The following is a 27,805-nucleotide window of genomic DNA, read 5'->3' on the forward strand; positions in this document are numbered from 1 at the left end:
AGGATTGTCTTGAAGCACTGTATTGCTGAGATTAACTAGGCCATTCACAGTTGTTCATCGAGAAATATTGCTGTCACTATGTACAATAGTTCTTATTCTGCTCACTTCATTTTGCATCAGTTCATGTAAGTCTTTTCAGATTTTTCATAAACCATCCTGCAAGTCATTTCTTATAGCACAATAGCATTGTATCACTTTCATGTACCAGGCTTTGTCCAGCCATTTCCTAACTGATAGACAACACCTGTTTTCAATTGTTTGCAATCACAAAAAAAGTTACAATATGTTTTTATAAAACTAGGTCTTTTCTCTTTTTTATTAATCCCTTTGGGATTCAAATCCAATAATGATTCAATTTTGGTTTGTAAGAGTCAGTTTTGTACTATGGTTTCCCTGCTGTATGGCAAAACTGGTAAAATGTTAGTATTGAAAAGATGGGCCTTTCTAATATGGACATTATTTTTTTGGAAAAATTGATGCACAGAGACAGTCCCACTCTCTCGGTCTTAGAAGCCTGGGTCCATAGGCATGAAAAGTCATTACACCTGGAGACTTCCTCAGCTGCATTGGATGGCCATATGGTCTTTTGTGCTCCAACACACCCTAAGCACTCCACAGTGCTTTGCTGCGTCACCATCTCAGCCGCTGAACCTTCTTGTTGGTTTCTTCCGCCTGTTCCGCCGAAGCAGTCTTCACATGCTGGGTGAGCAAAGCCCTGGTTCATCAGGGGTCAACTTCGACCAGATGGCTACCCTCACAAGGTTTAGCCGGCCTGTCGAAGCCGTTGCCCAGGGTGTGGCCGCTGCCGCATGCTAGCAGCTACTGAGAGCCACAAGTGAGAGCTGGGTGTCAGGTGAGGGTCAGTGGCTGGAGAGCTGCCCTAGGAGGGCACGACAAACCCTCCATACCAGAGATACTACCCCTCCCTGAACACCCCATACACCCCATACACACCCATACACTGTCGCTGTGCATCGACTTTTCCACTTTAATCTCCTTCACACACAAGTATCTTTGTGCACACTCATCTATCCTAACCCCGTCCACCCTCTTCAAGACCTGTGGCGATGGGGGAGTGGCAACGCAACAGGTGGAGGTGACCACTGGCAGTTGTAGTCACGATCCTGCACGTAGGTGGCCCACGGATCAGTGGTCGCTCGGCCCTGTGGGCAGCAGGGAAGTTCGGCAGCATCCTGGGTGACTGAGCAGCCCTCTCTAGGATAGCACTGCTCCCTAATCAAGGGAGGGGACTAGAAAAGGTGTCCCAAACATTGCCTGCCCTACAAACACCCGGTCAGCACACCGCGACTGGCGGGTCATCCCTTTAAACGGTCGAAACCAAAGAAAACATAATACAAAGAAACTCCTACTAGGAGCATGGAACATCAGGACATTACTTGATAGAGAGAATACCCCAAGACCTGAGAGAAGAACAGCTCTAATTGGTAAAGAACTGGCGCGATATAACATCAACATCGCAGCCTTAAACGAAACACGCTTACCAGAAGAGGGATCACTCAGCGAACCCACCCCTGGATACACCTTCTTCTGGAAAGGTAGAGCCACAAATGAAGACAGAATCCATGGTGTTGGCCTGGCTATCAAGAGCAGTTTGCTCAAACAGCTGCCAGACTTGCCTGTGGGCATCAGCGAGAGGCTCATGAAGATCCGTTTGCCTCTCAGCAAAGACCGGTCTGCCACAATCATCAGCGCATACGCCCCAACACTGACCAGCACAGAGGTGACCATCGAGCAGTTCTACTCTGACCTGAGTGCCGTCCTGCACTCAGTGCCCACAAGTGACAAGCTGATACTACTGGGAGACTTCAACGCCCGCATCAGCCAGGACCATGAAAGATGAAAAGGAGTGCTCAGCAAACACGGCATGGGCAAAATGAACAACAATGGCCTACTGCTACTCAGCAAATGCTCAGAGTTTGACCTCACCATCACGAACACTGTGTTCAGAATGGCGAACAAATATAAAATAACGTGGATGCACCCACGATCAAAACAGTGGCATCTCATTGATTACATCATTGTATGCCGGCGAGACATCCAGGATGTACAGATCACCAGAGCCATGAGAGGAGCTGAATGCTGGACAGACCACCGATTGGTTAGAGCAACTCTTCAAATGTGCATTGCACCTCACCATCCAAAATGCGCCCAGACAGTTCGCGCATTTTACAACCTGAGTCATCTTAGAGATCCATCTTATTTGCAAACATTCCAGTCCTGCCTGGATGACAAGCTGTCTGCCAAGGGACCACTCACTGGAGGCTAAACATAAAAGGCAGTCCTAGGCCCCAAACAACGCAACCACTAGGACTGGTTCGATGAGAACAACACTGCTATTGAAGACCTATTGAGCAAAAAGAACAAAGCCTTTATGGAGTGGCAAAATAACCCAAACTCTGCTCCTAAAAAGGACAGATTCAAGTCTCTCCAAGCCATGGCACAGTGTGAGATCAGGAAGATGCAAGACCAATGGTGGGAAAAAAAGGCAGAAGAAATCCAGCGCTTTGCTGATACAAAAAACTACAAACAATTTTTCAGTGCCCTCAAGACTGTCTATGGGCCATTAAAACCCACCACCACTCCCTTGCTATCATTTGACGGTGACACTCTCATAAAAGATAAAAAAGGCATCAGCAACAGGTGGAAAGAACACTTCAGTCAGCTTCTCAACTGACCCTCTTCAGTCGACCAAAGCGCCCTTGACCAGATCCCCCAAAACCGCACCATTGAACAACTTGACGTTCCTCCTTCAATAGAGGAAGTCCAAAAAGCCATTAAACAAATGAGTACAGGCAAGGCACCCGGTAAAGACAGGATCTCAACCGAGGTGTACAAGACTTTAAATGGAAAGGCACTCCAGGCATTCCACATAGTGCTGACCAGCATATGGGAAGAGGAAGACATGCCCCCAGAACTCAGAGATGCCTCCATTGTAACCCTATACAAGAACAAAGGCGCACGAGCGGCCTGTGACAACTACAGAGGCATATCACTACTCTCCACTGCTGGAAAGATCCTCGCCCATGTTATACTCAATAGACTCCTGTCATCTGTTTCAGAGCAGAACCTGCCTGAATCATAATGTGGCTTCCGACCAGATCGTAGCACCATCGACATGGTCTTCACGGTGAGGCAAATGCAGGAAAAATGCCTTGAGCAGAACCTGAGTCTCTACATTGTCTACATAGACCTGACAAAGGCGTTCGACACAGTGAACAGGGACACATTGTGGGTGATCCTTAGCAAGCTCAGTTGCCCAGCAAAAGTCATCAAACTGATCCAGCTCTTTCATGTGGACATGACAGGGGAAGTCCTATCTGGTGGAGAGACTTCCGATCGCTTCAACATCTCCAATGGTGTGAAACAAGGCTGTGTCCTCGCTCCAGTACTATTCAACCTATTTTTCACCCAAGTATTACGACATGCTGTGATGGATCTAGACCTGGGCGTCTACATTAAATACCGACTGGATGACTCTCTATTCGACCTTCGCCACCTGACTGCAAAAACAAAGACAACAGTGAGACTCATCCTGGAAGCTCTCTTTGCAGATGACTGTGCTCTCATGGCCCACCAAGAAAATCATCTTCAAACCATTGTGGACAGGTTCTCTACAGCAACAAAACTGTTTGGCCTGACTATCAGCCTCAGCAAAACAGAAGTACTCTTCCAACCTGCACCAGGGAGGCCAACTAACCAGCTGTGCATTACAATTGACAGCACTCAGCTTTCTAACGTCAACATTTTCTAGTACCTGGGCAGCACCATTGCCAAGGATGGGTCCCTAGACCATGAGATTAATGCCAGGATCCAAAAGGCCAGCCAGGCACTCAGGGGGCTGCGCTGCAAAGTCCTCCAACACAGAGGTGTAAGCACTGCGATGAAGCTCAAAGTGTATAATGCAGCGGTCCTCAGCTCGTTCCTGTACTGTTGTAAGACATGGACACTGTACCAGAAGCACATGAAGCAGCTGGAGCAATTCCACCAACGCTCTCTCCGGTCAGTCATGAGGATCTGATGGCAGGACCGAATCACCAGTCAGGAAGTCCTCGACAGAGCCAACTCCACCAGCATCGAAGTCATGGTCCTCAAAACCCAGCTACGATGGTCTGGACACATCATCCGCATGGACCCACAGTGAATGCCAAGACAGGTATTCTATGGTGAACTGTCAGCTGGACCCAGGAAACAAGGCCGACCAAAGAAAAGATTCAAGGATCAGCTAAAGTCAAACTTGAAGTGGGCTGGCATTACACCAAAGCAACTAGAACTTGCTGCCTCTGACAGAAGCAGCTGGCGAGCCCACATTAACCATGCCGCCACCACCTTTGAAGATGAACAATGTCGACATCTTGCCGCTGCGTGTGAACGCCGACACCAGGCCACATCCACACCTCCTGTAACAACTGGCGTCCCAGGCCCCATGTGCCACAAACTCTGCGCCTCAGCCTTTAGACTTCAAAGCCACATGAGGGTACATCAATAGATGATAATGCACAAAGACAATTGTCATTCTTGGTCACCGAGAGACTACCACTACTATTATTTTTTTATTTATTTGTTTCTCTTTTTAGGTGGGGGGAAGGCATGAAGGAAAAACAAATGCTTAATTGAAAAAATAAAAATTTAAAAATAGGAAGGGTGGTCTTTAACTGATCCTTGCTTTGACTGGAAACTTGGGAAATGTGTGGATTTGGAAATATACACATGACTGGACATACACATACATATATATTTCTTTTTTAATTAATTAATTTGTTACATTAAGATTCCCAGGTACATCCAACTCTCCCTCCCTTCCCCACACTAGAAAAAGCATTATTTAACAAAAAAATTATATATATGCACATATATCTACTTATTTCTATTTATCAGTTCTTTCTCTGAAGATGAACATACACAAATCATTCTTCAAACAATATTTCTGTTGCTATATAACATTCTCTTGATTCTACTCATTTTATTCTTCATAATTTCCTGTAGGTCTTTCCATGTTTTTTAAAACTATCCTGCTCAGTACAGTAGTGTTATAGCACAATCATATGCCACAACTTATGTGCCTGTTTATATGTTTATTTATAAATACATGATCCTTAGATCAGTGACTACAGTATTATACACTAGTCTCTGGGAGGAAACTCCCTCTATTGCTATTGTTATTTTAATCACTTTTAGTCATGCCTGACAACTTGTGACCCCATTTGGGGTTTTTTTGGCAAAAATATTGGAATGGTTGGCCATTTCCTTCTCCAGCTCATTTTATGAATTAGGAAACTGAGGCAGGCAGCAGTTAATTGACTTGCCCAGGGTCACACAGCTAGTAAGTATCTGAGGCTAGATCTCAACTCAGAAAGATCATTCTTCCTGATTCCAGGCCCAGCACTCTATCCACTGAACCACCTTGCTGCCTCCTTAGACATACAGAGTTTAAGAGACTTGCCAAAGGTCACACAGCTAGTGTTTAAGGCTGGATTTGAATGCAGATCTCCCTGACTCCAAGCCTGACACTTCAGCCACTGCGCCACCTAGCTGCCCTCCCTCTACCTTTGCAAATAGGCCATTTATAGCCTCGGAGAATTGCCTCAGGCACATAGAAATTACTACCTTCCCCAGGGTCACTCAGTCAGGATATGTCATGTCATGGGCATGTCTTGAATCTAGATCTCTCTGACTTTCAAGGTCAGCAGCTTTTTATTTACTATACCAGATTATCTCATATAGAATTGTGTTACATGAACACAACCATATACACATGTGTATTGCATGTACATGAATGTACACACATGTAAAGTATACGTTTTTCTATATATGTATGTATGTATGTGTGTGTCCATGTATCTCCCTAAATTTTCTTGGTGTCTGTCTGCTCTTAAGTGTGTCTAAATTGGTGTAGTAGTTAAAATGCTCAATTTGGAGCCTGATAAACCTGGTTACAATATCATCATCGACAGTTGCTATTTGTATGACTATGAGAAAGTCACTTAATTTCTTTGAGTCTGTTTCCACATCTGTCTATCTCTGGTAGTAAAGTAGGCAACTAAATGACACAGTGGACAATAACACTGCACCTGAAGTCAGGAAGAGCAGCTCCAGATGCTTACTAGGTCCATGTCTCTGGACACATCCTTTAACTGCTGCCTGCCTCAGTTTCTTCATCTGTTAATGGAAATAATAATATCTATCTCCCAGAATTGTTGTAAAAATCAAATTAGTATTTGTAAAACACGTTGTAAACCTTAAAGAACTACATAAATACTAGCTAGTATTAACTTCTCAATATACTGTTGTGACCATCTACTTCAGTATTTACCTGAAGTACCTCCCTCATGATGTTAGACCCTCTCCCAATGCATATTAGCTTGTGGGTGTGTATACTTGCCTATCTATATTCTTCTCTGTTTGTGTGCATACATCTTCATGTGTCTTCACATGATTGCTACATATGCCATCTATAATTCACAGAGTCATTTATTCCCTTTCTGGAAGGCATCATCTGTCACAGCCACCTGACAGGGAGACATCTAAAACAATGGAATTTTAGTGTTGGAAACTTCTTTAGCTTCATCTGGTCCAATTCCTTCTTTTTACAGACAAGGAAACTGAGGTCATACAACAGATCAGCAATGGAGTCAGGACTGGAACCCAGTTCTGACTCCCAAACCAGTGCTCTTTTTAGCACTGTATAGTAGTTTAAGGGGCTCAGACAACCTACAAACACAGACATGCACACATAATAGGAACACTCCAAGATGGAAAGGAATAAGAGCCCATCAGAATGCATTATTTTTCCCTCTCTTCCTGCTTACTCAGGATTACCCACCTCTTATCTAGCTAGAGCCAGGGCTGGAGGTGGGAACAATAAGTAGATCCTCAGGATATAATACACAGGGGCAGAGATGTGCTAATAATTTTTTAATAAACAACTTGGGATGGAGGTGGGAAAGAAATGGATGCACAACACATTTTTAAGTAGAATCTGCATTGTTTACATTTTCTCCATCACTTTCTTAAGATTAGACAATTCTTAAAACAATAAATCAAGACTTGATTTGTGGCATTTGTCAACATCTGAGGAGCTGGGTTCCTATACCCCATCACAAGAATGCCCACCGAAAAGTACTTTTTAATAGAATTTGTATATAAACACATTTTTAAATCCTGGAAATTCAACTGTCTGTGTCATATGGGTATTTACTTTGTAGCAAGTTGTTGCATGTGTACAATAAAATCTAAAGCACCATGCTTTCCTTGCTCAGAAGAAACCAGTCTAAACAAATGCCTGTTGACTGGAATTGTTGTAGCTCAAAACCTCCCACAGACACACAATAGGTAGAATGTCCAAGCTTCCACCTATGGCTCTTCTCTAAAAGAGAAGGGAAGGGGGTCCCTGATCCTTCCTTTCCAATGAACCTAAAGGGCATTAACCTCTGGCCCTAGCCCTGACTAGAATTCCAAGGGTTAATGGGAATTACAGACACCAGGCTTACAGTCTGATCCCAGCCACAGAGGACCTCAGCTGTCTATTTTCTGTCTGGCTAAATTGGGTGTGGGCCTGAAGTGATTTCCTTTGCAATCTGTCACAGCCCATTCTACTTGCAAGAGGAGAAGAGAGCAATGTTGGACTTCTTAATACCTTCAAGGGAATGGGGAATGAAAGAAGACTGGAGAAGCCAGAGATTAAACAAAGTGGCTGAGGAGAGAGAGCAAGGAGAGAAAGAGCTAACCTTTCTCCATGCCTTCATACTCCTATTACCCAGGGATTTAAAAAAAAAAAGGAGGCAGTTTTGGAAAAAGAGCCAATAGGAGGCCCCTACATTCAGTTTGACCTGGGCTCCAGCCTGGCTCTCTGAGTTCCCAGAACTGCTGAGAAATCCTGTGTCTATCAGAAGACATCAGGGTTAAGGAAAGAGAACACAGTCCTAACTAAAAGGGATGAGAGTAGTGTGAGCTCTATACAGTGTGACCGCTTTCCCCATTGTCAGTTCTGACTTTCCTTTCCTTATCAGTCCCATGCTGGTCCACAGACCCTGTAAACCAAGAAATGAACCTCATCAGTTACTTAAAGAGAGCTCTTCTTTAGCCTAACTCCAAAAGACAGGCTGACTAAGCCCCTGGTAGAAACTAGTGTACCAAAAGGACATAATCACTAAAAGTTACTCAGCAATTTAAAGTTTGTAAAACACTTTCATTCATTGTCTGATTTGAACCTTGAAAGAATTCTGTGAAATATTACAAATATTCCTATTTTACTAATGAAGAAACTAAGGCCTATGAAAGTTAAGTGACATGCCTGTGGTCACATAGTGAGTATGAGATGAAGGATTTTAATCCTGTGACTGCAGGATATAGAGAAGAGAAGGTGTTGGATGTAGAATTAGAGATCCTATCCTGGCTCTGCTCTATGACTTGGGCAAGTCACTTAACATATCTTGGCTTTGTTTTCCTTATGCGTAATATGTGGTTGTTGAACAAGATGACCTCTCAGGTCCCTCCCAGCTATTAAACTATGTTCTTAGGATCTGAGAACCAGCCCTGGAAGTCAAAGCCAAAGTTTTTGTTGATCTTGGTTCCAGGACTCCCAATTTCTAAAGCTGTGGAATCATCAGATTATAGATTTAGAGCTGGAAGATGCTTGAGGCCACTTAGTCCAATCCCTTCATTTTACAGACTGAAAAAAATTAAATTACTTTCTCATCACTCAGAACAAAATATTTGACTCCTATCAGGGAAAAATCAAGCTCAAAATGGATCTCCTGATTTCTCCCTTAATCCTTAATTAAGGGCTTAGAAGTGGCATAGTAGATAGAAGAGCTCAGTCCTCAGACACTAACTGGCTGTGCCATTTAGCCCATTTGCCTCAGTTTCTTCAACTGTGAAAATGGAAATAATAATAGCACCTCCCTCTCAGGAATCAAATGAAAGTGCCTGACACAGAGGGTATGCTATATAAATGTTAGGATTAGTATCAATACTACTCCCAACTCCAGTGGTCTCTTAATCTTTGAAGATAAACCATTGAATGGTAATGAGATTATTTTAAGAAATAAGGAGGGGAGGGGAAGTACATTTGGAGAGGGGTGGAAAAGAGGAAAAGAAAGGGGAAAAGTCCAGAAAGAGACAGAGAAGCAAGTGAGGAGGAGCTGACAAGGGAAGAAGGGGGAAAAAAGAAAGGAGAGAGACAAAAAGCCCAAGAGATAAAGAAACTAAAAGAGAAACAAACGAAGGAAATCTGAGAAATGTGAGAACCGAGGAAAAATTAGAGGCCTCGGTCTGTCTGATTCCATCTGGATTCAGCATCTCAGCGCCTCTTCCCAGCGCCCTACCCTTAACGCTGATCCGGCTCCTACCAAAGTGCCCCGGTATCTCTGTCCCTTGCCCCGTGAGTTCCCACTGCCGCTAGTCCTGACCTCTCTTCACTTCTTTTCCTCTGGACAACCCATCCACCCCTTTACTTCCTTCATCCGCCAAACCTTCTTGTGCTTCCACCCAAATGCAGTGTCATCCCCAGGCTCCCCTCTTCTCTCCGCTTGTACCCCTAGACCCCCAGAACCCGGATCTCTCGCTCTCCAGCCTGCAACGCCACCCACAGCTCCTTCAAAGCCTGCCCTAGCTCGTCTAGTCTCTTTTCTCAGTCAGGTTTGGGCAGGGACACGTGGGTAGAGGGCAAGGCTGAGTGGCCAGGGCTGCTTTCTATTGGTCAGGGGGTGGGGCTCCATGTCACCCAGGAACGATCAGGGGCGGGATGGCCCCACCCCCAAGAGGGCGGTACCCGAGCATTCACAGCTGGAAGGGGGCCGGACCTTGGGTTCGCAGCTGGAAGGGGGCGTGGCGGCAATGCGCTTCTGCTGCGGGCGGGCTGGGGGCGCCGGGGACTTGCCATAAAGTGAATGGGCGTGGGCGGGGGGAGTCAGTCGGCTCTGGGTGTCTCTCTCTCACTCCCTCTGTGAGTCCTGAACCGCTCTAGAGGAGCTGCGGCCCGAACGCTGGGGGGAGCCCCCCCACTCCGTGCCCCGTCCCCCGGGACAGCCGAGAGTCCGCTCGCCGCTGGACGCGCTGTGAGTGCCCGCGCTGCTTTGCTGGCCGGGGCTGAGGGACAAGACATGGGGGCCAGGGCTGGGCAGGAACCGGGGTCTGAAAGAGAATCAAACGGGACCCGGGGTGTGGGAGAATCGGGAGCTGAAAAGATCGAGGACCCGGACCGCAGAGGAGTGACGGATGTATTAGGGAATTAAGTGACCAAGGTTTAAGAGGGGGTAGTCAGGAGCCGGCAGCCGGTGCAGGTAGGGAGAATGGGAAACTCTGGAGAGAGTTAGAAGGGGAGTTAAGAGAGGAAGCGCCTGGGCCATGCAGTGGATCCCCATCGGCCCGCCCGAGCTGGTAGCCCGAGGGCTGGGTAGCCTCAGACTCCTTTACAGGTTTCTTTCGTCGGCTTACTTTCCCCGGAGTCAGGAACCGCTGAGCGCTGTGACTGGGTCAGCAGATGTCCCAGGAGGGCAAAATCTCTGGAGCATTGTGGCTGGGACTGATGGACTGGGGTTTAGGGAAAAGAAGTGTCCAGAACTCTGGGCTCCAGATTGAACGGTATATCCAGGGCAGTGTGCCCGAGCTGTGTGATGGGCCCCGGAGTTCCGGGGCCAGGCTGGGCAGGACTCTTTTGTATCCGGAGTTTGGAGAAAGAACAGAGTGCTGTGTTTGGAGATAGGGAGAATATGCTTCCCGAGGTCCTGGGCCCTACTGTAGGTCTGGTATGGTGGGCTCTGGTTGGGATTCGACTGTGCCCTGTTGGGGCTGGACTGTGCACACGGGTGGTTGCGTTTGTGAGAGATAAGGCCAGAACCGAATCGTACTTAGCACTTTGTACACTTTCATTTGGTTCCAAAAATACCTTGCACCGGTTTCGGAGAAAAGGGAAGAATTTCATTCAGGGCAGAAGAGAGGCCCCCAAGTTGAGGGTTGGAGGGGTCCCCGAGGACCCTGACAAACAGTCCTATTTGCTTCTGCTTTTTTGCGCTTTCCCTTGTCTAACTTCCACCCCAACAAGATCCCTACCTTTACCCCCGACTTAAAGATGCTGTCATTTTCTGCCTTGAGGAAAATGAAGATAATCCTTAACCCACCTCTAAACAACAGTCCTCTAGAGCTAAACTGAGAAGAAAGGTCTTTTAAGAATGTCTGGTCTTTCTTTTAAGGGGATACTAAACAAAGGACTGCCAGAGAGCCAGAGGTTAAGGACAAGAAGGAAAGAAGGGAGGAAAGGAAGGAAAGGAGGGAAGGAAGGAAAGATATAGAGAAAGAGTTAGGATTCTAGCTGTTGAAAAGACCCAATTGGCCCTGACCCTCATTTTCCTATTGTCTACACACACATTCATACCAGGAGCACAACTGGCCCCAGAGGCCTTATATCTTATCACTGCTCATTTTTATACTAGCTCGGGGGAAAGGAACTGAGTTAGAGAAGTGAGGAAGAGAAATATAGATAGTTGACCAGTTAACAGAGTCTGCTCCCTCCCTGAAAAAAATGAATTTTTCTTCACTCCTGACCCTTACTCCCTCAACACTAAGCCCCCTGAACCTGGGTATAGAGAGAAGGAAGGAGAATAATCTTTGGGTTCAAATGTCTGTTCTAGTATATGTAAAACTCAGGCCTCAGGTCTTAGCTCTAAAGCAGCTGTCCAGAGGATAGAGCATTCTATTTTACCAGCTACATTCCCACTACATGTTCCTGCCCTAGGGCTCCAGAATTGTAGAATTGTCCCCTTGCTCTAAACTCACTGTGTATTCTCTGATTCCCCTGCCTTCTCCTGGATACATCACATGTTGGAGACAGAAGAGTAAGACCCAAATAGAGAGAGGACTAAAAAGGTTGTGGGCTAAATGGAAAAGTAGGTAAGTGATATAGTATCATAGATATAGAATCTTATATGATCAAGAGCAGATTAGGAGACCATTTAGGGGATTACAATGTTCAAAATCTAAATGAAGGACTTAGAACTCAGTTAGAACTCTGGGATCACTCACTGAAGATCATAAAGAATGGACAGAGTGCTGGCCCCAGGCCCTGCTTTGGCCAGGAAGGTCAACAGAGGCATTCTTTTCACCAATCTATAGAAAATAATGCTTTCTGTAGATAGTTCTGGTCTCTGCTCCTCAAGAAAGATGAAACAGAACTAGAAAAGACCTAGAGAAGGCAACTAGAATTTTCTGAGGGATATGGAACAGGCAAGCTGAGGACATCCTGATAAAGACTAGGAACATTTAGTTTGGAAAAACAGACAAGAAAATACAGAATCAACATTTATAACAGCAGGATTAGTATGGATAAGAGGAACACTTTCACCAAATCCCACAACTGATTAAGATTCCCTTGAAGTTTAAGTGATTTAAGTTTAAGGCAAATTAAAGGAAGTGCTATAATCACAAAAGGAATAAATTTAGGGAGCTCATCTCTTCCCTACCACAAGAGGTGGCTTCAGGAACAAAATATATATGGACTGAAATGGATTGGAAGAAATAGATGAATGACAGGGGCAATGGATGATCATTAAGACAAGTGGAATATGCCTGAACTTGAATGTCAGAGAAGATGTACCTGTACTCCACAACATGTTGATCAGAGATGCAGTTGACAACAGAATGCTGATCTAAATGGATAGAGAGTCTAACCCTGAGAGGAATTATATGTATCTCTAATTGTTATTGTCTTTGTATTCCTAAAACCTAGCCCAGTGATTGGCACATAGTAGGGACTTAATGAATACTTATTGATTGATTGATTTTGAGATAGCATAGACATCCTTGACTATGTTCCAATACTAAACTCCCTGTCCTCTCCTAAGAAATTTGGGTGGGGAATCCCAAGGTGTACACACTCTACTCTCACAATGAAAACCTGTCCTGGTCAGTCTTTTCTTCTTTCCTCTTTCCCACCTTCAGCCCTGACCCATGTGGAATGAGGGCAAGGACAGAAGCCCCAAAACTCAGAAAAGAGCAGAAGTGGGAGAGGGGATCAGGTTTTTGAAAAATTTTACCACCTACATTCCTATTACTTGCTTCCCTCTTCACACTAATTGGCACCTTCTGTATCATAGCTGGCAATATAGACTGGGCAGAGACTAAGATTAAGTCCAGGACTAACCTATGAGTCACCCCTAGGAATCTAGAGATGACACAATTCCCATAGCCCAAGTTACAGACCTTGAACTCATGCTATCTTCTTTCTCCCAGTAGTCCTTGGCATTGCATCCATCTAGTCCTGGGGTAATAAAGGGTGGGAGTGGAAATGAGCTAAAAGAAAGTAGGGAAAATGGCAAAGGTTAGAGAATATGTCTTTTAAATCTGTTCCCCTTTTCCATTGCTATCCCCTTCTTACTTCTCATCACTTCATAACCAACTATTTCAATATACTGATAACTATTCTTCCTAACCTCTGATCTTTTCCTCTCCAGTTCATTTTGTTCAGGTTGCCAGATTAATCTTTGTGAAGGGTGGTTCCTATATTATTTTTCTTTTGCCCACATACCTTCAAAGGTTCCCCCATTCCCTATACAATAAGGCTCAACATCTTAGCCTCAATCTACCCTGCCAACTTGGGCATTTCTCTTTATCATATATATGATACCCCAGCTAGGTTAGTATCCTCCTTGTCCTTCAGAAAGGCCATGTTTATTCCTATCCTTACACCTTCTTCATTCATTCTGCTTCCTTCTTTTAGAAGGCTCTTTATAGTTCTCTCAATTTATCTAAATCATGGGAAGCTAATGTAAAACTTTAGATAGAGCACCAAGCTTGAAGCCAAGAAGATCTGAGGTCAAATCTGACCTCAGACACTTACTTACTAGCTGTTTGACCCTGGGCAAGTCACTTAACTCCTATATTCCTCAGTTCTTCATCTGGGAAACACTGAAGAAGGAGATGGCAAACCAATCACTCCAGGAAATTTGCCAAGAGTTGAACACCAATGAACAACAACAACAATAAATCTAATTATCACCTGGCCTTTAGGGCTCATCATAGGTCCTATCTCTTCCATCCAATTTCAAACGGCATCAGATAGCAGCAGATCACAGCAAATCTTTCAGTTCTCAAATTCCTATAGTACTAGATTCTACGTGTCTCATTTAGAAATTTAATTACCTGATGGTTTGCATTGTGACTTACCCAAGTCTTGTCTTTTCAACCATGCTAGAAACTCATAGAGGTCAGGGCAGTACTTATCTCACATCTTTCTTGTTTCCTTTCCAGCAGCCAGCACAGAATTGGGCACATAGTATGTTTAAGTAAAGCCACTTGTCATAAATGACATTGCACATAAAAGGCATGATAGAATGGTAGACTTAATAAACTGACACCTTTTATTCTCACTTTTTTGTAACTGGGTTTCCCAGTTTCACACTGACACCACCTGAGGACATGGAGTTCTTGACTAGGCTGGGGCTTTCAGGCTCAGAGTCTCCTCTGGTAACTCCTACCTGGATCAGTTCAGTCCAGATGATTTCAGGACACAGCAGGTCATAGAATTCTAATGTATTTGTAGCCTCTATGATGAAAGAAGTTGTATCAGTTCTGCCTCCAGGGATAACAGAGCTGCAATCTCATAGGGCTGACCAGTTCTTTTATAAGTCCTTTGCTTTAATGTCCTCAGTACTTCCTTGCCATGCTGTGCCACAGAACAGTATGAATCAAGTACCTCTTCTCTCCTTCCTTTGTAACTGCCTACATGCCCAGCTTGAGATCCTCCCATTTGGTTTCTGAAAGAAGAAGTCTCCCTCCAATCTAGATCAGGTCTTCCCAACGGGATTCAAGTCAAAATGACAATGGCACTGTAACCCTGTAATTGGTCTTCTCTATAATCACTCAGTTTGGGGCTCCAGGGGAAAAAGGTTATTTTCTTTTGGAAAGAAGCCCAGGTTTCAAATCTTCTCTGTCCTATCAAGTTGACAACAAAACTTCACTGACCTTGGACCTACTGCTTTGACACTATCTGGCATCAACCTCATTGTGTTCCCTAGATATTTTATCATCTTTCTCTTCTTTCTCCCTGACTAGCAGCACAGCCTGAATCCTCTCCTTACTAAGTCCTGACTATTTTGATCTTCTCTCTCTGTTAAGAACTTTCCTGCAAACCTAGCTCAAGGCAGGATCTCAGCCCCCCTACAGGCCCCTGACTACCTCTTACTCTAGTTTCCTCCTGCACAGATTCATAGAACTGGAGAACACCCACACCAACCAAAAGTTTAAAAGGGATAGAGAGTAAAGATCCTATTATGGGCTCATGGTTGTGGTGGACATTTTGAGCTTTGTAACCTTTTAGATTCCTGTGTAACAAATAAAAAAGGATTTGACCAGAATTACAATCATTTATTTGTTACACTGAACTCTTGCTTGCCTTGAACTTCAGGATTTGTTTGCCATCTCTCACCCCTATCAACTCATAAACATCAAGATTTCATTATATCTGCTAAATTCTGCCCATTCCCTGGCATCTGTCCTAACTTCCTCACCTCCAAAATTCTGGTTTGTCCTGATGTCTGTCAAGTGCAGGGTCTTTCACACTCAGCCTATGTCTAGCCCCAGGCTATATATACTCTCCTTGTCTCCCATCCCAGATCAATCAGTTCTGCCTAATTACCACCTGCCTCCCTGCCCCAATGTTCCTACCTGCATTCTTTGTCTTTTGATGGTATGGCCTGTTCTAGGGAGCTTTGGCTTCTACCCTCTCATCCAGCTTTGGGTCTATTCTTTCTTTTATAAGGTATTCACTTTCTAGGGTTTTCTCTTTTCTTTTTAATAGCTTCTCTTTTGTTCCAAAAGGAAGGATCTTCTCCGACCTTCCTGTTGTTATCCTTCCTCCCCATGATAAGATCATGGAGTTTGTCTTCCTCAGGATCCCTGGTTCCAGAAGTCATTCTCAGATCAATTCTTATGTCCAGATTCAACTGTTTACTACAGTTCACACATTTACTGCCCAGCTTAGATCAACATATCCTCCCCAAGACCCATGCTCTTCCTTATTAAAGGAGAAAGAGACTATGCCTCAACAGGGAACTAGGGAACAGTGATGTAGCTGTAATAGCTAAGAGAATAGGGGATCATATCCCATCTTCTTTCCATTTGCCAAAAGTACTCTGGCTTCTTTGGTGAGAGCTAAGTCTTGTCTCTTCTCCCAGACAGCCTCTCAGGCTTTCCCATAGCTGAGCATCGAAACTATCCATGTCCCCCTTTCCCTCCCTCCTGAAGCTTGCCTGCTGAGGGATTGGGGGATGGGGTGGAAAGGGGCCTAAGTGGGGAGAACCACAGGCTCCAAAACAACCAAAGCAGCTGTCACTGTCACAGGGCAAGGGTGAGATGACTGTGGCTCCATGTGGGTATGTCTGTCTGAGTTTGAATGTCTGAGTGAGTATTTCTGTGTGTGAATGATAGCATGTAATAGTAGATGTGTATAAGATTGTCTCTGCATGTGAGCACCTTTTTCTTTTGAGTTGTATGTATTTATATCCATGAATAAGAGTGTATAGAGGCAGTTGTGTATACAAATGTCTCTTGTCTCCATGTAAGTATATGAATAGCTACTGTAGTGAACATGAAGAAAAATTTTTGTGAGTGTACAAGTGTTAGATCCTGTTGCCCATATCTTTTTTTTCTTCTTTGGTTACTAGTTTTCTACATTTCTACTGCTTCTAGCCTAAATATAGGAAGAAATGAAAACTCAGGGGTTGGAAAATTGTTTGGAAGATAGAAATGGATATTGTCTAGAACAAATAAAATCCCAAGATTCAAGACCCCAAGTCCATAATAGTATATAGTCCTATGATAATATAATAGTAATAAGTGAAATTCAAAAGTGTCAGGATTCATTTAATAATAATAATAGCACATATAAAACACTTTAAGCTATAGGAGTTTTTAAATTGTAAACTCATTCGATCCTAATGACAATACTGAGGTATGGTACTATTATTATCCTCATTCTATAGATGGGTAAAGTAAGGTACAGAGATACTGAATATCTTACCTAGGGTTGCACAATTAGTAAGGATCTAAAGAAGGATTCAAACTCAAGTTTTGCCCTCTATCCATTATGCCATCTAGCTAGCTACCACTGGAGATGAGACTTGGGCAACCCTGGATCCTTTTCTCTTGCTCTTTATGGGTATAGAAGCTCTGGGGCTGATTACTCAGGAAAGGGAGATCCTGCTCTAGGCTCTGGTCCTGTCAAGGAGACCTGGGCCCTTTTCTCTTGCTCTTTATGGGTATAGCAGCTCTGGGGTTGATTACTAATAGATCCAGGAAAGGGAGGTCCTACCCTAGATGCTGGTCTTATCAAGGCATAATGAAGAAACAAATGAACTCCTAGGTGTTGTTTATTTTATTCTTTTCTTCTTATACTCTGGGAATTAATGGGCAGGGACTTGGGGAAGGACCTCAAGTTGGTAAGTAGATAAGGGATGTATGACCCTTCTGTCCTACATATCCTCACCCTCAGAGAGATAAACTATATCCAGAAAAGAGAATTTTCAAACTATTCTAAAGAATGAGGTTCTTTTTACTGTAACATTCATACCTGGAGATTTGGAAGTGAGGAGTGAGTAAGTACAAAGGAGTTTGTAGGAAAGTTGGTAGAAAGTTTGTAGGGAAAGAGCAAAAAATGTTGACTCTGAATTCTGGAATAAGACTTCATGTCTGGTATCTCTTTACTATCCCAAGGTTTCTCTTTATCTTTTCTAGGTAACCTGACTCTTACCTAGAGGAGGGCCCTGGGGGGTCCCATGCTGTCTGACCTTTCCCCTTCCCTGACTCCCATCCCTTTCCCAAGTTTTCTCTCTTCCTTTCTGGTCTCAAAGACTCACTTCTTTAGACTCAGAAAAAAATATATACCTTGAGGGTAAGGATGGAGTAGTAAAGAGTCATTTTCTCAGTCTACAGGAAAAACTGGGAGCCATTCCTGGTTTTGGCTTTGGCCCTCAATCCCTGTCTTGGAGAAGGGGTAGGGAAGATAAAGAAGGGAGAGACTTTTGACTGAATAAGGTACATTGTGGTTGTCAAAAGTGACTGGTAGCTGACACGTGACTGAAAGGATTGTTGGCTGGGAACACCCAGGGAATGATGGGAGGAGGATGTAACTGTGTTGGGGACAGGGACAGCTGTGATCTTTTACAACTGGGGAGAGAAAAGGGGCATTACCATCTGCAAATAAGTATCCATATGCTCCTTCCTAGAAAGGATTTACAATTTCAGAGGCAGCAAAGGGAGATATGACTCAATCAGGGCTTGTCTACTATATTAATGCTATGTTGAAGAATTTTGCATAGAACTCCACCCCATCACTACTCTGGGCTGACATGGCAGGTACATACTTCCCCATTGCCAGCCAGGAGAGGATCGTTTCAGAATGCCCAACCCCTTTTCCCATAAAGGTTGCTGAGATCATGACACCCTTTTTGAGGGTCTCTTGTCTCACAAGAATAAGTTCTTCAATGCCCTTAAGGGATCAGAGACCAGGAAGTCATTGTCCAGGTGAGTATGAAATAGGAAAGCCCAGTGTGGATTTAGGGGTCTGACTTAGGGTTAGGAATACCTAGGACTTTCCCATCCAGTAAAATGTAAGCTCCTTAGGGGCAGGATATTTTTCTTTTTATGTTTATCATGTCTTCCAATCTCTAGTGACTTGCCTGTAGCACGTGCTTATAAACTTTTGTTAAGCTGACTTGAATGGAGCTAGACTGAGCCAAACAATGACTTCTCTAAGGCTAGTAGCCTTGCTAAGCAAGCCTTTAGGAAACAGTCCGGGTTGCACAGGGATGAAGTATGTACAGGATATTTATTATGTATAAATGAATGAATTATATATATGCATATATATGTGTTTGTGGTAGCATGTGTACCTATGAATAGGTGTTTATAAGGTCACTGAGGAGGGAGTGGAGTATTTTACTTATAAGGTATTTAGTGCTGCACTAGATGTAAAATCAGACCTGGGTATCCAGACAACAGGGTGTGGGTGGTGTGTGCTAAGTGGGGATATAGGAGGAAGACAATTTGTGTGATGTCTGTATGCTCATGTAGTTACAGAGGGAGAAGGGAACATCTGTCAAATGTGTGTGTGTATTTAGATAGAGCCCTCCAAGAAAGACTTCTTTCTTGGACTTAGACACTGGTATAGATGGAAGTGGCTATAGCCACTGCCTCCAAGGCCATCATTCTTCACCTCACTTGAACTAAGAAATACTGATACAGCCCACCTTGGTGCAACCCATAAACCAACAGGTATTTATTAAGTGCCCACTGTTATTCTCAGCACTAGGGATACAGATACAAAAATGAAACAATCCCTCCCTCAAGAAGTTTACATTCCACAGGGTATTTGTGTGAATATGTCATGTTCGCCGTGAAGTAAATACAAGAAGCTATACAGAATAAATACAGCAATGATTTGGAGGAAGGCAATAACAACTGGGGGAATTGGGAAAGATCCCTCAAAGGATGTGGCATTTGAACTGAGCTCTAAAGGGAACTAGGAATTCCAAGAGGGAGTAGGGACAAGCATGGAGGGACAGTCTATTCAAAAGCACAGAGGCAGAAGATAATACAATCTGGCTATATAACATAGTGTGTATAAATGGGAGGAAGATGTAATCAGCCCAGAAATATAATTTAAAATGCGATTGTGAAGGGTCAGATTGTATCTTAACCTAATGTCAATTTAACCGAAGCTTCTTGAGCACAGAAGTGACATGGTCAGATCTATGTTTTAGGAATATCAGTTTGGCTGTTGTGTGGAGAATGGAGTGAAAAGGGAAGAGACCAAAGGGCTAATATCTTTACTATTGAAATAGTTGAGGTGAGAAATAAGGGTCTGAACTAAGGTGATTATGGGAATATAGGGGACAGATCCATGAGATACTGTAGAGGCAAGGGTTGATAAGGCTTAACAACTATTTGGATGTGGGGTTGAGATGAAGAGTCAAACAGGATTCCTAGGTTGTAGAGCCTCAGTACTAGGGGGTGGGGGTGGAGATGGGGAGGTAGGACCTAGGTTGCCTGTTTAAGGATACTCACTGATTACCCTTCCTCTTTGCTCCCAGAGCTGCCCCACTTTGGGCCCCATGGAGTTTGCCCTGCTGAGTGAGGCTGAGGCCAGGAGCCCTGCACTGTCTCTGTCTGATGCTGGCACCCCCCACCCACCTCACCCGGAACACAGCTGCAAGGGCCAGGAGCATAGCGGTGAGTGTTTGGGGACCCTCTCCTAGAGGGAAGAAGAGAGATAGAGTAAAAGGTTCTTGGCTCAGAGGTCAAGTAGAGAAGGTGGGCCCTGGTGAGGGGTTAGCTTGGGACTATCCTTGCAGTGTTTGGAGGAAGACATGGTAGCTTAGTGGGGCACTGCCAGGGTGACTGGGCCTTTCCTCAATCTCTTCCAGATACGGAGAAGGCCCCTCCCCAATTGCCCGGAGGGTCCCCAACTGAGGATGGCTCCCTAAAGAAGAAGCAGCGACGGCAACGCACGCATTTCACCAGTCAGCAGCTACAGGAATTGGAAGCGACGTTCCAGCGAAACCGCTACCCGGACATGAGCACCCGAGAAGAGATTGCAGTGTGGACCAACCTCACCGAGGCTCGAGTTCGGGTAGGGAGACTACCTCTTCCTATCCTCAACAATTGCCTTCCATTCTACCCTGTCCCGCGCTTCCCCAATTCCTTACCCACCCTTGCCTAGCCCCCACACCTGGACCCGCCTGGCCTCCTGTGGCCAGCTTCGTCCCGCCCCCTCGGCCCCACCCTACGTGGTCCAGCCAATTGTCTCCCTTCTCCCTCACCCCACCCCGCCTTCTGCTCTCCCTTCACCTTCCGACTGCCAGATCCATTGCCTCCCCAGACCCTTTTGTCTTCCACTGGAAACAGTCCCCCCTCATTTTCCTGATCTCCTTGACCCTGGGTTCCCCTGGCCCCTGTTGTTCCTGGGTCTTTCGGCGTCCCTACACCCCTGTGCTACCTGCCCTTTCTGACTCCCTGGTCCCCCACATCCCCAGGTGTGGTTCAAGAATCGCCGGGCGAAGTGGCGGAAGCGGGAGAGGAGCCAGCAAGCTGAGCTGTGCAAAGGCGGCTTCGGGGCGTCGCTGGGAGGCCTGGTGCCTCCTTACGAAGAGCTGTATCCCGGGTATTCCTACGGGAACTGGCCGCCCAAGGCCTTGGCCCCACCCCTTGCAGCCAAGACCTTTCCCTTCGCCTTCAACTCGGTCAATGTGGGCCCCCTGGCCTCGCAGCCCGTGTTTTCTCCTCCTGGTTCTATAGCCACCGCTGCCTCTATGGTGCCCACGGCTGCCGCGGGTGCTGCGGGAGCCGTGGCGGGACCCGGAGGTCTGCAGGGATTGGGTGGAGGTCCTGCGGGGTTGGCCCCGGCGGCGGTGTCTTCGGGGGCGGTGTCTTGCCCCTACGCCTCAGCCGCCGCCGCCGCCGCGGCTGCCTCCTCCCCTTATGTATATCGGGACCCGTGTAATTCGAGCTTGGCCAGTCTGCGGCTCAAAGCCAAACAACACGCCTCCTTCAGTTATACCGCAGTGCCCGGACCGGCCCCGGCCGCCAACCTCAGCCCGTGCCAGTATGCCGTGGAGCGGCCAGTATGAACGGCCGGTCCCGCTAGCCAATCCCACCCACCCACCTGGAGCAGGGCAGCGGACGATCCGGCCGGGCCTTAGACTGCGATTCCCCAGGGCTTGCTCAGCTTCACCCCCTCTCAGCGCCTGGACTAGAGCCCTCCTCCTCCGGGAAGAACTGGGGCGGGGGTAGGGGGGCAGTCCCTGTTCCACCCTCTGGTCTCTAGGGGACCCTGAGTGACAAACCGGAACCAGAGGTCCAGAAACAGTGACCCCAAACCTGAGGCCGGGGAGGGGGGTGGGTCACTTGAAAGTTCCCCCTGGGGGATATATAGGTGACTGATGTTCCGCGTTCATCTGCCAACTTGTCTTGGACCCCTCCAGCAGCCTCTGACTCTATCCCTCGCCGGTTTAAAAAAAGAAAGAGAGAGAGAAAGAAAACATAAACGGGGGACTCCCCTGCCACCTGCTGATTCAGACTGGGGTTCAGTGTCCCTAGGAATAACCTAATTCTTCCATCTTCCCCCTCTCCCTCCCCAAATAGGATTCCTAACCCTACCTTGACAGGTGGAGACATTCAATCTCCACCTCCCCACCCCAACCTCCAAGCTTCAATTTGTTCTCATGGAGAATGGAAAGAGACCCATGGCTCCGTGGGAGAAAGACTAAGCTTGGCCAGGGAGTTCTAGCGGAGTGAGAGACGAGGACCAGCCTATTCCGCCTAGGTTAGCCACGATCCATGCGGACGCGGCGCCACCTCGTGGCCACAGAGGGGACTGCCACCAGATCTGATTCGATCACTCCGGAGCCTGGGACAAGCCGGTGGCAGTAATAAGATAGAGGGTGTGTGCATCTGTGATTCTGGGAGTATGTGTGTCGCCTCATCCTAAACTGAGGGAGGGGGTGCAGTGAAAAGAGGCTGAAGGACCTGGAGACAGACGATCTAGGTTCTCAGGCCTGGACTGGTCACTGATTTGATGAATGACTTCATCCAAATCTCTCCCTTCTCTGGATCCCAGTTTCCTCCCCTAGTACCACTCTCTCATTTTACCCTCTACTACCAACATTCTGCAAGTCTATAAAGAACATTTCTTAAGTGACTGTTCTCTGTCTCTGTTCGCTGTGTGTATGCCCGTGTCCCCAGTGGTGTGCTGCTTCTGTCTGCTTGTGGGGGGGCTCCTGGCTGCTGTTTTCTCTGACAGACTCCATCTAAGCTACTCCCTCAGTGTTCTCCACCATCACCACTGATGCTACCTAGGAGCCTTCGGTGTCTGTAGATTTGTCCATGTTTGTGTCTATCTGTATATAACTGTTCATACATTTGTGGTGGGGTAGTTACACACCCTCGCTAGGCTGACACCCACATGTCTTTCCTACTCCCAGCCAATACTACCAAACTCCCATACCAAACTTTCTACATGAGCAGAGCAGGTACAATTCCAAGGAGCACTTCTGGTAGGGGAGGGGGAGAAGGCACATTTCTTTTAACTGTTTAATTTTTTAAAAATATAGCAAGAAGAATTAAGATTTCTTGATAGAAATATAAATAACCTGGGAAGGCCAGGGCTACCTTTCTGACAGGACCAGCTCTAGCCTCCATCTTATCCAAGGGCCTGGAAAGGGGATATTCTCCTTGTCCATCACATTAAAAAAAGAGATATCAAAATATGGGTTTTTTTTCTCTGTGTATATGTATGTGTATGTATGTGGTGGGGAGGAGTTTTCTCAAGTCCCAACATGATTCAAAAGGAGGGAGTACATCTTGGTAAATCTCCCTTATCTCTCTAGAAGCACATTTGAATAGTGGGGGATCACGCAATTATCCCCAGAGCCTAGATCTGTTCTTCATTCCCTCTCCCCAGAGCTTTTTCCTCACAGAAAGCTTCCCTTCCAAGGGAGAAGGGTTAGTTGGCTCCCTTACTCCTTTAGATCTCTGACTTCACTGGCTCTTGGCCTTAGCCTTGGTCTGGGCAGTTCTGAAGTAGGCCTTGTAAAAGAAGTGTAAAAAGAGAGCAAAGTAAGCCAAGTACATGGCAAAAGTCCAGAAGAGGTATTGTGTAGAGGTGTAGCAAGCGCAATCCTTTCCCCAGAGGTAACTCAAGATGCTGACAAAAGCCCCTACAAACATCTGGGTGATCTGCAGAGTGGTGATGATCATGGGCAGAAATCGTGGGGGGGTTAGACCCAGCGCCTTCACTGTATAGTAGGAATACATGAAAGCATGTACACCATAATTCATGGTCATGAACCAGTAAGCACCTGCCACAGCATCCTTGTAGGCAAAAGAGGTGTACACTAGCACCGTGCTGTGGTGGAACCAATGCAAAAACAGGAGCTTCTGCTTCCGAAGTATAATGAATGCAGTGTCCCCTGGGGGATGGGGAAAGAGAGAGGGTATGAGTCATGGCTGAGAAGCCCCATCCCCACTGAACATCAGGGACACCTGCCCACTTGCCCCCCCAGCACCAAGTTCCATTTTTTTCGTACACCAAACCTGGGAAGTGGGAACAGTAGGGAAGGGGAAGTTCCTGAGTGAGAAGATTGATTCTGGAAGGTAAGGATCCCAAGGTGAGAAGGGGATCTATTATTATTTCTAGTCTTAACATTTATATAGCACTTTATTTACAAAGCACTTTCCTCATAACAGCCACCTGAGATGGGTAATACAGGTATTATTAGCCCCATTTTATAGATCAATTACCTGAAGCTTAGAGAGATTAAGTTCAGGATCATGTAGCTTGTGTAACACAACTGAACTTGGACTCAGATCTTCTTGAGACCAAGACCAGTGTTCTTTTCACTACAGTTTGTATCTCATGGTAGCAGCTTCCTGAGAGTGGGAAGAACATTTCTAAGAAGTAGAGAGGGGATTTCTGGGGTAGGAAGGGGTTTTCCATAGTAGTTTGGCTGGTGATATTTTTAACTTACCGAGCTCCACAATTTTGCTGAGCACAAAAAGCAAGGACCAGAAGCGCACAGTGGGGTTGGTGACGAAGCCAATGTGGCACAAGGAATTCTTCAGCCCCCCCCACATCATTACAGCTCCTAGATATCTCCATGTCCTCATAGCTCCCAGGATGCTGAAATAGGGATAGCCCAAAACCAATAAGCCCTCTTTGCTTGACTGTCTCTGATCCCATCTCCCACTTAAGAGGAGGTCTCCAGGGGTGGAAGATCACACCTGGATATGTGGGTGGAAGAAGAAGTTCAGGAGATTGGGAGGCCTGAAAGGAATGAGGGCCTCAAGGGATTCTAAGAGTGTTAGGGCCCATGAGAATATACATGTGGCATGTGGGGATTCCAGGGGAACTCCTCAGAAAGTATCAAAGGCCAAGTAGATTGGCAATTTAGAGGGTAGAGAGGATTGGGGATTAGTGGAAAATAGAGGAGCTATTGGGGAGAGAACTAAGAATGCTGGTAAAGAAGGTGATGGGCATTGGTGGACCATGAAGTGGGAGAGTTTGAGATTGTTGTGATTTGAGAAATGGGGGAAAGTGGTTAGGGCCCACTAATGATAAGAGGAATTTGAGTGTCTTAGGGGTCCAAGAGATAGAAGTGTTGAATCCTAGGTAAGTCTAGAACCCATGGGATAGGGAAATACCATAGAAAATAAAGGAATCAGGGATCAATACCTGAAAATGGCAAGGGTGAAAGACCAAATTGTCAGGGGCAATCGTAGATTGAAGCCTTTTCGTTTTTTCATATATCTTTGCCCCATGAAAATGACTCCTAGGTAGATGAGGGCCAAGACTAAGGAAATTGACCTGGAAGAGTAAGAGAAAAGGATTACAAAGGGACAATAGGAAATGTTTTAGGGATTAGAAAGGCTTTTCCACAATAAAAGTCATACTAAAGTTTTGGGAAATGTGAACAATTAAATCTCCTGGTCCTGGTAGCACAATGATTTGGCAGGGAAGGCAGTTGATGTTAAAAAAAAAAAGTTTTAGGGCTTATTTATACCCTTCTGAATGTTGAGGGTGCCTTCCTCATCTGTCCCTTCCCTCATTTACCTACCCACTGACATCCTGATGTTTGCTCTCAGCAGGCTTCTGGTCTACCTCCTCCACTGTATGCTGGGGCAAGAAAACCATCCCTATACTCATAATTAGATATCTCTCCTGCCTTCCTTACCAGGACCAGGACCAGGACCAGGCTCCCAACTGCCTCAGAGATTCTGATAGGGAATGACATGTCTCTCGTGCTTCCCTATCTAGGCTTGGTGTGTGTGGTGGGAGGTAATCAGGAAAGCTGAGGGATGATAACTAGTGAGCAGAGCAGATATCTCCTCCTTTCCCAGCTTCCTGGACAATGGGGTATTCAAGGCACAAAATACCAATTGTAAAGGATGGCTACTCAATCAGAAGGGCCAGTTCCACCCTGGGCCTCTGGTTTCTAATAACCTCATGTTCATCTTCACAAAAAGAGTTTAACAGTTGTACACATACATATGTAGTCACACAGATGCACATGCATTTATGCAGGCACAACACACAAACTCCTAATCATCTAGGATAAGGATCTGGAAAACCAGGGAGACATATACAGAGAGGAAAGAAGAGACTCTCCTCAGTGAGCTTGGATCCTACCTGAAAACCCAAATCACCTATAGTCTTCATTGGACACATCTTCTACATAGCCTTCCCAAGAGGTAAGAGGAAGAGAGGATGGAGTGGGGTAGAGGATGGGAATAGAGGATGATGGGAGATGTGGGAAGGGGAGGTAGGTCAATACCTCCTAATTCCTTATGAGCTCTTGCTCTCTCTGTCTTCTCTCGTTCAGTGTCTGTTTCTACCTCATCTTTCATTTAAGTGTCACATGGTATTTTCAACTTGACCTCTACTATCTTGGGAGTGGGTTGGATGTCTGTCCAATCCATCCTTGGAGGAGAGCTGCAAGAAAGCTCAAGAACCTCCTTCTCTCCATACATACTCTATAGAACTTGGCCTCCCAAATGAGTTATAAACTCCTTTCCCACTTTTATTTAATACCTTCCACCTCTCTAGTTCTTATCTCTGTTGTCCTTGCTGTTGTTTTCAGTTTCTTCTCCCCCATCTCTGGCCCTTGCCCCTTAGTGGGGAAGAGAAGCAATTCCTTTGGGGATCCCCATTACACTCCCAAGCTTCCTCTTCTAAGCCTCATGACCTGTCCTGGGTTCCTCTCTCCCCAGCATATAGGTGGAACCTGAGAGTGTAAATCCTGGCTTAGTTATGCCTATCCAAAGGGTGTCCCCAGGGTCGGGGCAAGGGGATTTCACTCACCAAAACTCAGACACAATGGGTCGAAAGTCTCTCAGTTTCTCGAATTCATAGGACTGGATAAGCATCTGTTCGATGGTTTCGTTCATTTCTAGTTGCATCAAGGCCTGGGGGAGCAAAGAAAGGGGATAGATGCGAAGAGAGGAATACTTGAAGGAATGACTCAAGGCTAGAATGCTCTCCACTAGTGAATGTGCCCTGGATGGAGTGACCCCGGGAACAGTGGGGCGCTGATAGAATGAGACCCGCAGCTGCGAAGCACTTGAGAGCAGGAAAATCCCTGTCACAGGCGCCTTCTCACTGTGGTATATATGCCTGCATTGCCAAAGAAACGGGACAGTAGCCCAGAACCCGGCTTCCCACCCGGCCTCCGGCTGTTGTCCAATCCCTGAGTGTGGGCACGAGTCCTGCCCTGGCCCCTGTCCTGTCTCCAGCTCTCCGATTGGCTGTCCCAGTAGGGTACCACTTGGGCTCCGCCCCTCCTGGGCGTAGTCCGAGGCCCCAGTCTCTTGTCCCGCCCCCGTCTCCCCTAGTCCCTTCCAGAGGTTCCCAGGCCTTATTCCTGAATTCTGACCGCGCGTCTGTGAGCTGGTCCTCACCATCTGTGGCTGCGTTCCCCTTTCCCCACCCCCGCAGCTCCTATCCCAGGCTGCCCCTTGCAGTCAGATCCCCTACCCTGGGCCCCTGTCGGTCTAATTACTGCCTCATTGGTCTCTTTATCGTGTTTGAGGAATTCACCCTTTCCTGCCTGACAGCAGGAGATTAGAAGCATTGTAGTCCTTCCCTTTGCCTCTGAGCAGGCTCTCTGGCCTGGAGATGGAGAGCTGTCCAAGGATGGGGAGGCCCATCCTAGGGAAGGGTAGGAGGTGAGAGCAGAATGAGCAAACTCTCTCATTAGGACTTGCTGAGCCCCTCTGCAGAATAAGAGTATGTCCCTGAAAT

The 27,805-nt window shown here is 46.1% G+C and overlaps 2 protein-coding genes across 2 annotated transcripts; one reads left to right on the forward strand and one right to left on the reverse strand.

Moving 5' to 3' along the window:
* The first annotated feature begins 9,887 nt into the window (after positions 1 to 9,887).
* Positions 9,888 to 22,705, forward strand: PITX3 (paired like homeodomain 3). The gene is made up of 4 exons (XM_007479118.2): positions 9,888 to 10,076; positions 20,103 to 20,241; positions 20,436 to 20,641; positions 21,045 to 22,705. Exons 2-4 carry the CDS (start codon positions 20,124 to 20,126, stop codon positions 21,636 to 21,638), a joined length of 918 nt encoding a protein of 305 aa, XP_007479180.2. The 5' UTR covers positions 9,888 to 10,076; positions 20,103 to 20,123; the 3' UTR covers positions 21,639 to 22,705.
* A 381-nt stretch (positions 22,706 to 23,086) lies between these two features.
* ELOVL3 (ELOVL fatty acid elongase 3) lies at positions 23,087 to 27,248 on the reverse strand. Its single transcript, XM_001379032.4, has 4 exons — positions 26,867 to 27,248; positions 25,241 to 25,372; positions 24,537 to 24,688; positions 23,087 to 23,978 (listed from the first exon to the last, which is right to left on the reverse strand). Exons 1-4 carry the CDS (start codon positions 26,962 to 26,964, stop codon positions 23,548 to 23,550), a joined length of 813 nt encoding a protein of 270 aa, XP_001379069.3. The 5' UTR covers positions 26,965 to 27,248; the 3' UTR covers positions 23,087 to 23,547.
* Positions 27,249 to 27,805: the final 557 nt, after the last annotated feature.

The sequence above is a fragment of the Monodelphis domestica genome, chromosome 1 (assembly GCF_027887165.1).
Source record: "Monodelphis domestica isolate mMonDom1 chromosome 1, mMonDom1.pri, whole genome shotgun sequence".
Lineage (NCBI taxonomy): Eukaryota > Metazoa > Chordata > Mammalia > Didelphimorphia > Didelphidae > Monodelphis > Monodelphis domestica.